Genomic DNA, 13,186 nt, shown 5'->3' with positions numbered 1-13,186 from the left:
ACTACCACTACTATAACCAGTCACTACCATTACTACTGTAGACACTACCACTACTACTATCAACTAACTACAACCGTCACTACCATTACTATCACCAGTCACTACCACTACTATAACCAGTCACTACCATTACTACTGTAACACTACCACTACTATAACCAGTCACTACCATTACTATAACCAGTCCACTACACTCTATAACCAGTCACTCACCTACTACTGTAGACACTACACTACTATAACCAGTCACTACCACTACTACTGTAGTCACTACCACTACTTATAACAGTCAATACCATTACTACTGTAGACACTACACTACTATAACTATAACCAGTCACTACCATTACTACTGTAATCACTACCAACTACTATAACTAAACCAGTCATACCATTACTACTGTAGACACTACCACTACTAAACTATAACCAGTCACTACCATTACTATACCAGTCACACATACTATAACCAGCACTACCATTACTACTGTAGTCACTACCACTACTATAACCCAGTCACTACCATATACTGTCGACACTACTAACCATAACTATAAACCAGTCACTACCACTACTATAACCAGTCAACTACCACTACTATACTACTATAACCAGTCACTACCATTACTACTGTAGTCACTACCACTACTATAACCAGTCACTACCATTACTATAACCAGTCCACTACCACTACTATAACCAGTCACTACCACTACTATAGCCCATCACTACCATTACTACTGTAGACACTACCACTACTATAACTATAACCAGTCACTACCACTACTATAACCAGTCACTACCACTACTATAACTATAACAGTCACTACCAATTACTATAACCAGTCACTACCTACTACTATTAACCAGTCACCCACTACTATAACCAGTCACTACCACTACTATAACCAGTCACTACCATTACTACTGTAGACACTACCACTACTATAACTAAACCAGTCACTACCACTACTTATAACCAGTCACATACCACTACTATAAACTATACCAGTCACTACCGTATTACTATAAACCAGTCACTACCACTACTATAACCAGTCACTACCACTACTATAACCAGTCACTACCATTACTATTAACCAGTCACTACCACTACTATACCAGTCACTACCACTACTATAACCAGTCAACCATTCTACTGTAACACTACCACTACTATAACTATAACCAGTCACTACCATTACTACTGTAGACACTACCACTACTATAACTATAACCAGTCAACCATTACTACTGTAGACACTTACCACTACTATAACTATAACCAGTCACTACCATTACTACTGAGACACTACCACTACTATAACTATAACCAGTCACTACCATTACTACTGTAGACACACTACCACTACTATAACTTAGACCAGTCACTACCACTTACTATAACCAGTCACTACCACTACTACTGTAGACACTACCACTCACTATAAACCTTCACTACCATCTATAACTAACAGTCACTACCACTACTATAACTATAACCATCACTACCACTACATTAACTATAACCAGCACTACCATTACTACTGTAGACACTACACTAATATACCAGTCACTAACCACTACTATAACCAGTCACCTACCACTACTATAACCAGTCACTACCATTACTACTGTAGACACTACCGACTCTATACCAGTCACTTACCATATATAACTGAGTCACTACCACTACTATCAACCAGTCACTACCCACTACTTATAACTATAACCAGTCACTACCACTACTATAACTATAACCAGTCACTACCACTACTATATACTATAACCAGTCACTACCACTACTATAACTATAACCAGTCACTACCACTACTATAACTAATTTCACATCCATAAATCCATTTAAAACAAGCTAGCAAGCACATCACATCACATTTTCTTTAGGAAATATACATCACTTTTCTAGTCAGGATCTGGCTTTGTGATATGTGAGAATGACTCCCAATACTGCAAATGGCACAGATATGTATATATAGTATCACTGCACATATGCCTGTTTCTTATTGAAAAACTAATGGTATTGAAAGAATWAAAAAAKWTTTTTWWAAATAAAAGCGCCGAACATTTGCACCACGTGACTTGRTATTGTTAAACGTCACTTCCTTCGCAGAGATCCCAAACAAGAAACCAGAAACTAGTCAATATACTTACGAAGAACTTCTGCTTTTGTMGTTTTAGCGTAGGTCGTTAGCGAAAATATGTCGTATTTAGATATAGCTAGATAACTCTGCTACTTGTTTATTCATATTTCGCTTACCGATATGGGCTGTGAACTTTTCCGACTTGTTAGCAAGCTAACGATAGCTAGCTAGCTACAACCTAACTTGCCAGCAWATTAGCAGGCTATATAGCTAGCTAATAATTAACCATGTCTAGCTCTTTGACGGCAGAGCAGCAGCAGAAGATAGAGGACAATAGACGGAGAGCTTTAGCGATTAGAGCACAGAGACAGGCTGCTCAGTCAAACAACCAGACGCCCATATCAGGGCTCAACAGCCCAGCCAGTGCTCCTCAGCAAGGCATTAACCCTCACTCTGGCCCACCWTCTAACTCAACTCCCCGACCACGACTAACTCATCATCCACCTAATACTGTGCTTCAGAATTATGTTCCACAGGGTCAAGACAGGAGACCTAACCAGTTGTTTTCTAGCCCAAGGGACAAGTCTGGACAGAATTCACTATTCTCCCATACTGCCACTAAACAGGTGAGGAGTGATACCTTGACGTTTTGTACAGTTATATTTGTTTTTGGTTTGTCTGTTGGCAATGACTTTTGTTTCTAATGTACTGTTTTTTTGTCTTTGTCTTTGTCTCCTCAGATCAAAGTAATAGACCCACTACCTCTCCCAAAGGGACAACWTTCCTTGAAAGGGTTAGATGTGTCAACAGGAGGAAGCCCCTCAGTGTTCAAACCTCTTCAGCCAAAGACACCAGGTGGCCCATCATCTTCCATTTCTGGAGGTTCCATTGGTACTGGTAGTTCATATGGACCCAAGCCATCCTCATCAGGCCAAAATGTATCCTCCGTGTTCAAACCTCCACAGCCGAATAGAGCAGTGTTACCTGGTCCATATCCTACTTCTACAAGTGCAACTGCCAGTTTCTCTGTTTCTAAACCTCATCCAAAGACCTCTTCTTCTGGCCTGTCTTCCAGTTCTGGAAGTGCCATTGGTAGTTTCTATAAACAAGGAACCAAACATGGAGCCACATCACCATCTGTCCAGAGTGCTGTGAGACGGCAGCCTTCCTCCAGCAGTACTGACGTTAGTAACTCTCCACCTGTGAAGACCCCTGCCGTCACAGTCAGAGGGAAATGTGTCTCTCACTCAGAGGAGCGTTTCAGAGTGGAAGTCGCCTACCATGCTGAGCTGATTGCTGTGTTCAAAAACATCCCTTCTCGGAACTATGGTGAGTTTTTTAATGGATGTATTTAAATTCATCCTGGTTATTTGTCCGGTAGAAAGGTGAATTACAGCTCTATATGGTGTAATAACTAATATTTATTTTCTATTCTATACCCTTAGATTACGTACACTTGTTTTCTATGTCTTCTTGTTGTTTTATCTTTTATCTCCAACAGACCCTGCTACCAAGATGTGGAACTTCAGCCTTGAGGACTATCGTCAGCTAAGTATGAGAGGCCTACACACTCATATACTTTAAGAAGATAATCACATGTATTGGTCAAGTAAACATATTGTCTTTGTCCCAATAGAGCCTATAGGGCTCTGGTCCAAAGTAGTGCACTGTATACGGAATAGAGTGCCATTCGGGACTATCTAAGAAGGCCCATGTATTTSCTGTTGTAGTGGAGGAGGCAGGCTCCATCTCCTGTATATGTCTGACACCTCTGGTGGGGGGTATTGACGTGGCGCCGGCGTCTAGCCGGTCCCGTGACACTGCTACGCTTGGGGCCCTGCTGAAGCTGTGTAGTGGCTGGCAGAGACCAGGGGCCACCTTACAGGGCCACGCCACCCTGGTGTCACGATCACGCTTCGAGGTCGACGTTGGATACCATGTTGACGTCATCGCTGCATTTTCAAACAGATGCCTTCCAAGAACTATGGTAAGTGAAACCTGTTTTAGGATGTTGCGGTGACAGTATTACCACCACACGGCAGTCATGGCCACAGTCAAAATCCACGTGACCATTCAGTCATGGTAATATTCTCTTATGCACTCTGGACATGTGTTTGTAGTAGAGGTCGACTGATTATGATTTTTTTAACGCCGATACCGATTATTGGGGGGCAAAAAAGCCAATACGATTAATCGGCCGATTTTTTAAAAATATAAAAATTTTAAAAAAACGATGTATTATTACTGTATATATATATCATACACACACACACACACACATTTTTGTAATAATGACAATTGCAACAATACTGAATGAACAATGAAACCTTTTTTTAACTTAATATAATACATAAATAAAATCAATTGTTTCTCAAATAACATGAGGACATAATGAATAACGAACCACCAGCTTTCATGGGTTTCAATATTCCCAGTTAACAAGTTTTAGGTTGTAGTGCAGAAAGCAGAGCTTGTCTGCATTGTCCCCTGTCAGTCTGCTCCTCCGCGAAACACAGACCTTTTTGAAGTAGATCAAGACATGAACGGTAAAAAACGAAGGAACCCCTTTCAAGTTCAGCCAAAAGTTATTAAAGGAATTATAACGCGTCGACTATTTCTCGCTAAACCATATACCTTTGACTAATCCGGAAACTATCACCTCGAAAACAAAGCGATTTTTTCCGTTCCGTATTTTATCTAACGGGTGGCATCCATGAGTCTAAATATTCCTGTTACATTGCACATCTCAATGTTATGTCATAATTAGTAAAATTCTGGAAATTAGTTCGCAAAGAGCCAGGCGGCCCAAACTGTTGCATATACCCTGACTCTGCGTGCAATGAACGCAGAGAAGTGACACAATTCACCTGGTTAATATTGCCTGTTAACCTGATTTCTTTTAGCTAAATATGCAGGTTTAAAAATATATAATTGTGTATTGATTTTAAGAAAGGCATTGATGTTTATGGTTAAGTACACATTGAGCAATGACAGTCATTGATTGATTGTTTTTTATAAGATAAGTTTAATGCTAGCTAGCAACTTACCTTAGCTTATTGCATTTGCGTAACAGGCGAGCTCCTCGTAGAGTGCAATGTAATCAGGTGTTAGAGCATTGGACTAGTTAACTGTAAGGTTGCAAGATTGGATCCCCCGACTGACAAGGTAAAAATCTGTCGTTCTGCCCCTGAACGAGCAGAACGTTCCTAGGCCGTCATCGAATACGAATGTGTTCTTAACTGACTTGCCTAGTTAAATAAAGATTAAATAAAGGTGTAAAAAAAAAATCTGATTTTATGAAATTGTTATGAAAACTTGAAATCGGCCCTAATTAATCGGCCATTCCGATTAACGGTCGACCTCTAGTTGGTAGTAGGCTTACCCAAGTCGCTAATGACCATGAGGTCACTAATGGCCTGGTACTCAGGGCTCTATTGTTCCTCCATCAGGTCCTAATGGTCTGGTACTCAGTGCTCTATTGTCCCTCCATCAGGTCCTAATGGCCTGGTACTCAGGCTCTATTGTTCCTCCATCAGGTCCTAATCTGGTACTCAGGGCTCTATTGTCCCTCCATCAGGTCCTAATGACCTGGTTACTCAGGGCTCTATTGTTCCTCCATCAGGTCCCTAATGGTCTGGTACTCTGTGCTCTATTGTCCCTCCATCAGGTCCTAATGGCCTGGTACTCAGGGCTCTATTGTCCCTCCATCGGGTCATAATGACCTGGTACTCAGAGCTCTAATGTCCCTCCATCAGGTCCCTAATGGCCTGGTACTCAGGGCTCTATTGTCCCTCCATCAGGTCCTAATGACCTGGTACTCAGGGCTCTATTGTCCCTCCATCAGGTCCTAATGGCCCGGTACTCAGGGCTCTATTGTCCCTCCATCAGGTCCTAATGACCTGGTACTCAGGGCTCTATTGTCCCTCTAACCACTCTGACATCAATGCAAATGCAATCATAAATCACATCAAACACTTATCATCAAAACAGTTCATGCTTTTAAAACTCACCTTTAGGCTGCATTGTTTCACCTCACTGGGATGATCAGTTTGAAGAGAGAAGGTCAACAGCAGGTTGAAACTGGAAAACCTGGTCGTTGTGGATGTTGTTTCAAAGCCAAACACAACGAATGGGACAGTGCTTTGTAAGGTGATGATTCATTCAAAGCATTTCTGGACTTGCATGTAGGACACCATAGTTCAGTCATAGGCCTGTATGTGAGCCTGATTTTTATTTTATTTTAATTAAAATAAAGATTGTACTAATATACAATACATAGCCTACCACATATTACGCACGGCAGACAAAATAATGTTTTGAAGATGTCTTTGGTACATAATGCCTTCGGAAAGTATTCAGACCCCTTGACTTTTTCCACATTTTGTTAGGTTACAGCCTGAGGTCGACCGATTTCCAAAAAAGAGCCGATAACGATTAATCGTCCATTTTTTAAATGTATTTATATATATTTGTAATAATGACATTTACAACAATACTGAATGAACACTTTTATTTTAACTTAATAGAATACATAAATAAAATCTATTTAATCTCAAATAAATAATGAAACATGCTCAATTTGGTTTAAATAATGCAAAAACACTGTTGGAAAAGAAAGTAAAAGTGCCAAAAAAATATAACGTTTTAAGTTCCTTGCTCAGAACATATAGTTCTTCAACATTCCCAGCTCTTCAACATTCCCAGTTAAGACGTTTTAGATTGTAGTTATTATAGGAATTATGACGCGTTGACTATTTCTCTCTAAACCATTTGTATTTCATAGACCTTTGACTATTGGATGTTCTAATAGGCACTATAGTATTGTCAGCCTAATCTCAGGAGTTGACAGGCTTGAAGTCATAAACAGAGCTGTGCTTCAAGCATTGCTAAGAGCTGCTGGCAAACGCAGTAAAGTTTGAATGAATGCTTACCAGTCTGCTGCTGCCTACCACCGCTCAGTCAGACTGCTCTATCAAATATGAAATCATAGACTTAATTATAACATAATAACACACAGAAATACGAGCCTTAGGTCATTAATATGGTCAAATCCAGAAACTATAATTTRGAAAACAAAACGTTAATTCTTTCAGTGAAATACGGAACCGTTCCGTATTTTATCTAACGGGTGGCATCCATGAGTCTAAATATTCCTGTTACATTGTACAACCTTCAATGTTATGTCATAATTATGTAAAATTCTGGCAAAWTAGTTCGCAATGAGCCAGGCGGCGCAAACTGTTGCATATACCCTGACTCTYCGTGCAATGAACGCAAGAGAAATGACACAATTTCCCTAGTTAATATTGCTGCTAACATGAATTTCTTTTAACTAAATATGCAGGTTTAAAAATATATACTCCCATGCCTTTCTTAAAATCAATACATAGATGTTTATGGTTAGGTACATTCYTGCAACGATTGTGCTTTTTTCGCAAATGCGTTTTTGTTAAATCATCACCCGTTTGGCGAAGTTGAAGTAGTTATTCGGTGATAAATTAACAGCCACCGCATTGATTATATGCAACGCAGGACAAGCTAGTTAACTACACATGGTTGATGATATTACTAGGTTAACTAGTGATTATGTGAAGATTGATTGTTTTTTATGAGAAGTTTAAGGCTAGCTAGCATCTTACCTTGGCTCCTTGCTGCACTCGCGTAACAGGTGGTCAGCCTGCTATGCTGTTTCCTCGTGGAATGCAATGTAATCGGCGTCCAAAAATGACAATTACCGATTGTTATGAAAACTTGGCCATGCCGATTAATCGGTTGACCTCTAGTTACAGCCTTATTCTAATATGGATTAAATAGTTTTTTTCCCTCATCAATCTACACACAATACCCCATAATGACAAAGCAAAAACAGTTTTTTAAGCCATTTTTGCTTATAGAAATTAAATACAAAACTTACATTTACATAAGTATTCAGACCCTTTACTCAGTACTTTGTTGAAGCATCTTTGGCAGCGATTACAGCCTCGAGTCTTCTTGGGTATGACGCTACAAGCTTGGCACACCTGTATTTGGGGAGTTTCTCCCATTCTTCTCTGCAGATCCTCTCAAGCTCTGTCAGGTCGGATGGGGAGCGTTGCTGCACAGCTATTTTCAGATCTCTCCAGAGATGATCGATCAGGTTTAAGTCCGGTCTCTGGCTGGGCCACTCAAGGACATTACGAAAAATGTCCCAAAGCCACTCATGCATTGTCTTGGCTGTGTGCTTAGGGTCGTTATCCTGTTGGAAGGTGAACCTTCGCCCCATTCTGAGGTCCTGAGCGCTCTAGAGCAGATTTRCATCAAGGATTTCTCTGTACTTTTCTCCATTCATCTTTGCCTCGATCCTGACTAGTCTCCCAGTCCCAGACATTTCTTTATGCAATCCCGTGTGAAAGCAGAGCTCTGATGGTTGCTGCTAAAAATAGGAGGATCCCTGCTGCTGCTCTATGTCTTTGTCAGCTGTTCCTCTATTAAACCGGAGTAMCCTAGCCAGCATGATGTGAACTGCAGGAAAGCAGCATACGGATGACATGCCTTTCCCCCTGACCATGTACCTTCACATTTGATAACGGGCCATTCTAAATCCAAACACATTTTTACAAATTAGCAAAGACCAGATTAAATTGAGAATATYATGACTTGATGAGAGAACAGGGTGTGCAGSCTGAGGAAAGGAACAGAGAGCAACGGTTTGAAATTATCAATAGCCTGTAGTCGCATCATGCAGCCRCGTGTGTTTTGATTTCTTACACATTCTAAGGTTTGTGTCATTCACATCTAAATCTACTTTTACGCTCAACACTTCATATGTGCACACGCTCCGGAATGGGAAAAATATCCTTTCTATTTTATTCAGCTAAGTTCAGTTATATTATTATCAAGTTTCAAGTTTATTTTATATAGCCCTTCGTACATCAGCCAATATCTCGAAGTGCTGTACAAAAACCCAGCCTAAAACCCAAACAGAAGCAATGCAGGTGTAGAAGCACGGTGGCTAGGAAAACTCCCTAGAAAGGCCAAACCTAGGAAGAACCTAGAGAGGAAACCAGGCTATGAGGGTGGCCAGTCCTCTTCTGGCTGTGCCGGGTGGAGACTACAACAGAACATGGCAAGATGTTCAAAATGTCCATAAATGACAAGCATGGTCAAATAATAATCAGGAATAAATTTCAGTTGGCTTTTCATAGCCGATAATTTAGGAGTTGAAAACAGCAGGTCTGGGACAGGTAGGGGTATTCTTACAATAATATCAAATAATGGTACGAGACTTATATCTTGTCTGCTAAATGAACTACCTGTGGTGCTATAAGAGCTGTTAAACATATTCTGTTATTAACGATCAATTACCGTGAGACTGGCATTCGACAGCCTAGACCTGTTAGTATTTTTCCTACTATTTCAGGCGTATTATTTCTTTTTTCATATATTCACAGTATCAAGTTTTGGATAGTGCTTTGTAATATTATATATTCTCTCTTTTGTTTAGATATGAAGACAAGAAAGTGGAGTTTCTTGCTTGAGGATTATAAAAGACTTAGTAAGTATTATCCTGTTGTGGTCATTGTTTTGACACATGGTCATGTATCCGCTAGCTTCTCTGCTGAATGGTCTGCGACTCTGCATTCTATAGTCAGTGAGTGTTCTATAGTCAGTGAGTGTTCTGTAGTCAGTGAGTGTTCTATAGTCAGTGAGTGTTCTGTAGTCAGTGGAGTGTTCTGTAGTCAGTGGGTTCTAGTCAGTGAGTGTTCTGTAGTCAGTGAGTGTTTGTGTCAGTGAGTGTTCTGTAGTCAGTGAGTGTTCTGTAGTCAGTGAGTGTTCTGTAGTCAGTGAGTTTCTGTAGTCAGTGAGTGTTCTGTAGTCAGTGAGTGTTTGTGCAGTAGTGTTCTGTTAGTAGTGATTGTTCTGTAGTCAGTGAGTGTTCTGTAGTCAGTGAGTGTTCTGTAGTCAGTGAATGGTGTGTGTTGTTAGTCAGTGAATGGTGTGTTCAGTATTCAGTGAGTGCTCTGTGTTCAGTGAAAGTTTTACGCTCCGTGTGACTCTGTTCCGTGTCCTCTTCCCAGTGGATGCTCTTGGTGCCATTCCATCAGTAGAGATGGAGCCTCTCCCAAGGGTGTGATCCAGGTTTTCTCTGCCCTGTTTGAAGGCAGCCAGACATCAGAGGTTCTGAAGCTGACGCCTCCATCGACCCCTCATGTCACGTAGTCTCATGCCCTTCCAGAGAGACGTGTGTCAAGTAGGTGCTAGTCTCACTGTTATCATGACCATGCAACTCAAATCACAAATAATTAAAGAGCGCAGTAATAACAATAGTGGGGCTATATACAGGGGTCATGCCTAATGTACACATCTTATGTATCTGGTTCTTTATATAGGTTCATTTGTGATTATCAGTCTGTTTGTATTACACCTGATTGTCTTCTCCAGGAATACAACGTTTGTTTTTGTATCCCTGAGGGTTCTTGATTAATGGTCTGTTTGTATGTACAGTTGAAGTACATACACTTAGGTTGGAGTCATTAAAACTCATTTTTCAACAACTCCACACATTTTCTTGTTAAACTATAGTTTTGGCAAGTTGTTTAGGACATCTACTTTGTGCATGACACAAGTAATTTTTCCAACAATTGTTTACAGACAGATTATTTCACTTAAATTCACTGTATTACAATTCCAGTGGGTCAGAAGTTTCCATACACTAAGTTGACTGTGCTTTAAACAGCTTGGAAAATTCCGAGAAAATTTGTCATGGCTTTAGAAGCTTCTGATAGGCTAATTGACATCATCTGAGTCAATTGGAGGTGTACCTGTGGATGTATTTCAAGACGTACCTTCAAACTCAGTGCCTCTTTGCTTGACATCATGCGAAAATCTAAAGAAATCCAGACTAGACCTCAGAAAACAGGTGTAGCCCTCACAAGTCGGTTCACCTTTGTAGCAAATTCCAAACGCCTGAAGTACCACGTTCATCTGTACAAACAATAGTACGCAATATAAACACCCTGGGACCGTCATACCGCTCAGGAAGGAGACGCATTCTGTCTCCTAGAGATGACGTGCTTTGGTGAGAAAAGTGCGAATCAATCCCCGAACAACAGCAAAGGACCTTTGAAGATGCTGGAGGAAACGGGTACAAAAGTATCTATATCCACAGTAAAACGAGTCCTATATCGACATAACCTGAAAGGCCGTCAGCAAGGAAGAAGACACTGCTCCAAAACCGCCATAAAAAAGCCAGACTACGGTTTGCAACTGCACATGGGGACAAAGATCGTACTTTTTGGAGAAATGTCCTCTGGTCTGATGAAACAAAATACAACTGTTTGGCCATAATGGCCATCGTTATGTTTGGAGGAAAAAGGGGATGCTTGCAAGCTGAAGAACACCATCCCAACCGTGAAGCACGGGGGTGGCAGCATCATGTTGTGGGGGTGCTTTGCTGCAGTGGAGGACTGGTGCACTTCACAAAATAGATGGCATCATGAGGCAGGAAAATTATGTGGATATATTGAAGCAACATCTCATGACATCAGTCAGGAAGTTAAGCTTGGTCGCAAATGGGCTTCCAATGGACACTGACCCCAATCATACTTCCAAAGTTGTGGCAAAATGGCTTAAGGACAACAAAGTCAAGGTATTGGAGTGGCCATCACAAAGCCATGACCTCAATCCTATAGAAAATTTGTGGCAGAACTGAAAAGCATGGGGCAAACAAGGAGGCTACAAACCTGACTCAGTTACACCAGCTCTGTCAGGAGGAATGGGCCAAAATTCACCCAACTTATTGTGGGAAGCATGTGGAAGGCTACCGAAACGTTTGACCGAGTTAAACAATTTAAATGCAATGCTACAAATACTAATTGAGTGTATGTAAACTTCTGACCCACTGGGATTGAGATGAAACAAATAAAGGCTGAAATAAATCATTCTCTACTATTATTCTGACATTTCACATTCTTAAAATAAAGTGGTGATCCTAACTGACCTAAGACAGGGAATTTTTACTGATTAAATGTCAGGAATTGTGAAAAACTGAGTTTAAATGTATTTGGCTAAAGTGTATGTAAACTTCCCGACWTCGACTGTAGTCGTAATTAACCCTGTTTGTCTCCACCAGCTTTGCTGTGTCCAAAGATGGCCGCCTCCTCCTGGCTGATGACATGGGACTGGGGAAGACAGTGCAGGCCATTTGCATAGCTGCCTACTACAGGAAAGAGTGGCCTTTATTAGTGGTGGCCCCTTCTTCTGTCAGATTCACCTGGGCTGAGGTACAACCACATCTATTATTAGCTATAGACCTTGGCATTTCTTATTAGCTATAGACCTTGGGATTTCTTATTAGCTATAGACCTTGGCATTTCTTATTAGCTATAGGCCTTGGCATTTCTTATTAGCTATAGGCCTTGGCATTTCTTATTAGCTATAGACCTAGGCATTTCTTATTAGCTATAGGCCTAGACTATGACATTGATTAAAATGAGAAATGACGTATTTTCCTCAGTGTTCAATAATAGTCACGGAGGGTACAGTATCGAGGAATACAAAGTTAGTTTTGTATTTCCCCTGATGGTTCTTCATTAACCGGCTCTGTTCTTTCTGTATTAGGGGGCAAACTGCCATTCTTGTTGTCCATTAATTCAATAGACACTGTGTCAGTCATGTCCAGGGGTATATATTGCTGTTCTTTACACATTAGTGTTKMATCTTACTSGTCATCCCCAAAGCCAACACCTCCTTCGTCCGCCTTTCCTTCCAGTTCTCTGCTGCCAGTGACTGGAACGAATTGCAAAAATCGCTGAAGCTGGAGACTTACATTTCCCTCACTCACTAACTTTAAACATCAACTATCTGAGCAGCTAACCGATCGCTGCAGCTTGTAGATAGTACATCTGTAAATAGCCCACCCAATCGACCTACTTCATCCCCCTATTGTTTTTATTTACTTTTCTGTATTTTAATTTACTTTTCTGCCACCGTGTCCTAGGGTCACCGCGTCCTATGGGTCACCGCGTCCTATGGGTCACCGCGTCTATGGGTCACCGGTCTATGGTCACATCGGGCACCGTCCTATGGGTCACCGTGTCCTATGG

The 13,186-nt window shown here is 40.8% G+C and overlaps 1 protein-coding gene across 1 annotated transcript in view; it reads left to right on the top strand.

Annotated features, from left to right (window-relative positions):
- The first annotated feature begins 2,156 nt into the window (after positions 1-2,156).
- Positions 2,157-13,186, top strand: part of smarcal1 (SWI/SNF related, matrix associated, actin dependent regulator of chromatin, subfamily a-like 1) — a 28,746-nt gene continuing 17,716 nt past the window's right edge. The window contains 11 exon segments of the mRNA XM_070441895.1: positions 2,157-2,728; positions 2,843-3,431; positions 3,604-3,654; positions 3,833-4,059; positions 4,062-4,089; positions 9,586-9,636; positions 10,160-10,207; positions 10,210-10,260; positions 10,263-10,332; positions 12,214-12,411; positions 12,853-12,865. Coding sequence (XP_070297996.1) covers positions 2,390-2,728; positions 2,843-3,431; positions 3,604-3,654; positions 3,833-4,059; positions 4,062-4,089; positions 9,586-9,636; positions 10,160-10,207; positions 10,210-10,260; positions 10,263-10,332; positions 12,214-12,411; positions 12,853-12,865 — 1,665 coding nt within the window. The 5' untranslated portion in view covers positions 2,157-2,389.

Source organism: Salvelinus sp. IW2-2015, unplaced genomic scaffold, assembly GCF_002910315.2.
Source record: "Salvelinus sp. IW2-2015 unplaced genomic scaffold, ASM291031v2 Un_scaffold5114, whole genome shotgun sequence".
Classification (NCBI taxonomy): domain Eukaryota; kingdom Metazoa; phylum Chordata; class Actinopteri; order Salmoniformes; family Salmonidae; genus Salvelinus; species Salvelinus sp. IW2-2015.
The sequence above is the reverse complement of the archived record's forward strand: the minus strand, read 5'-3'. Positions and strand labels throughout refer to the sequence as shown.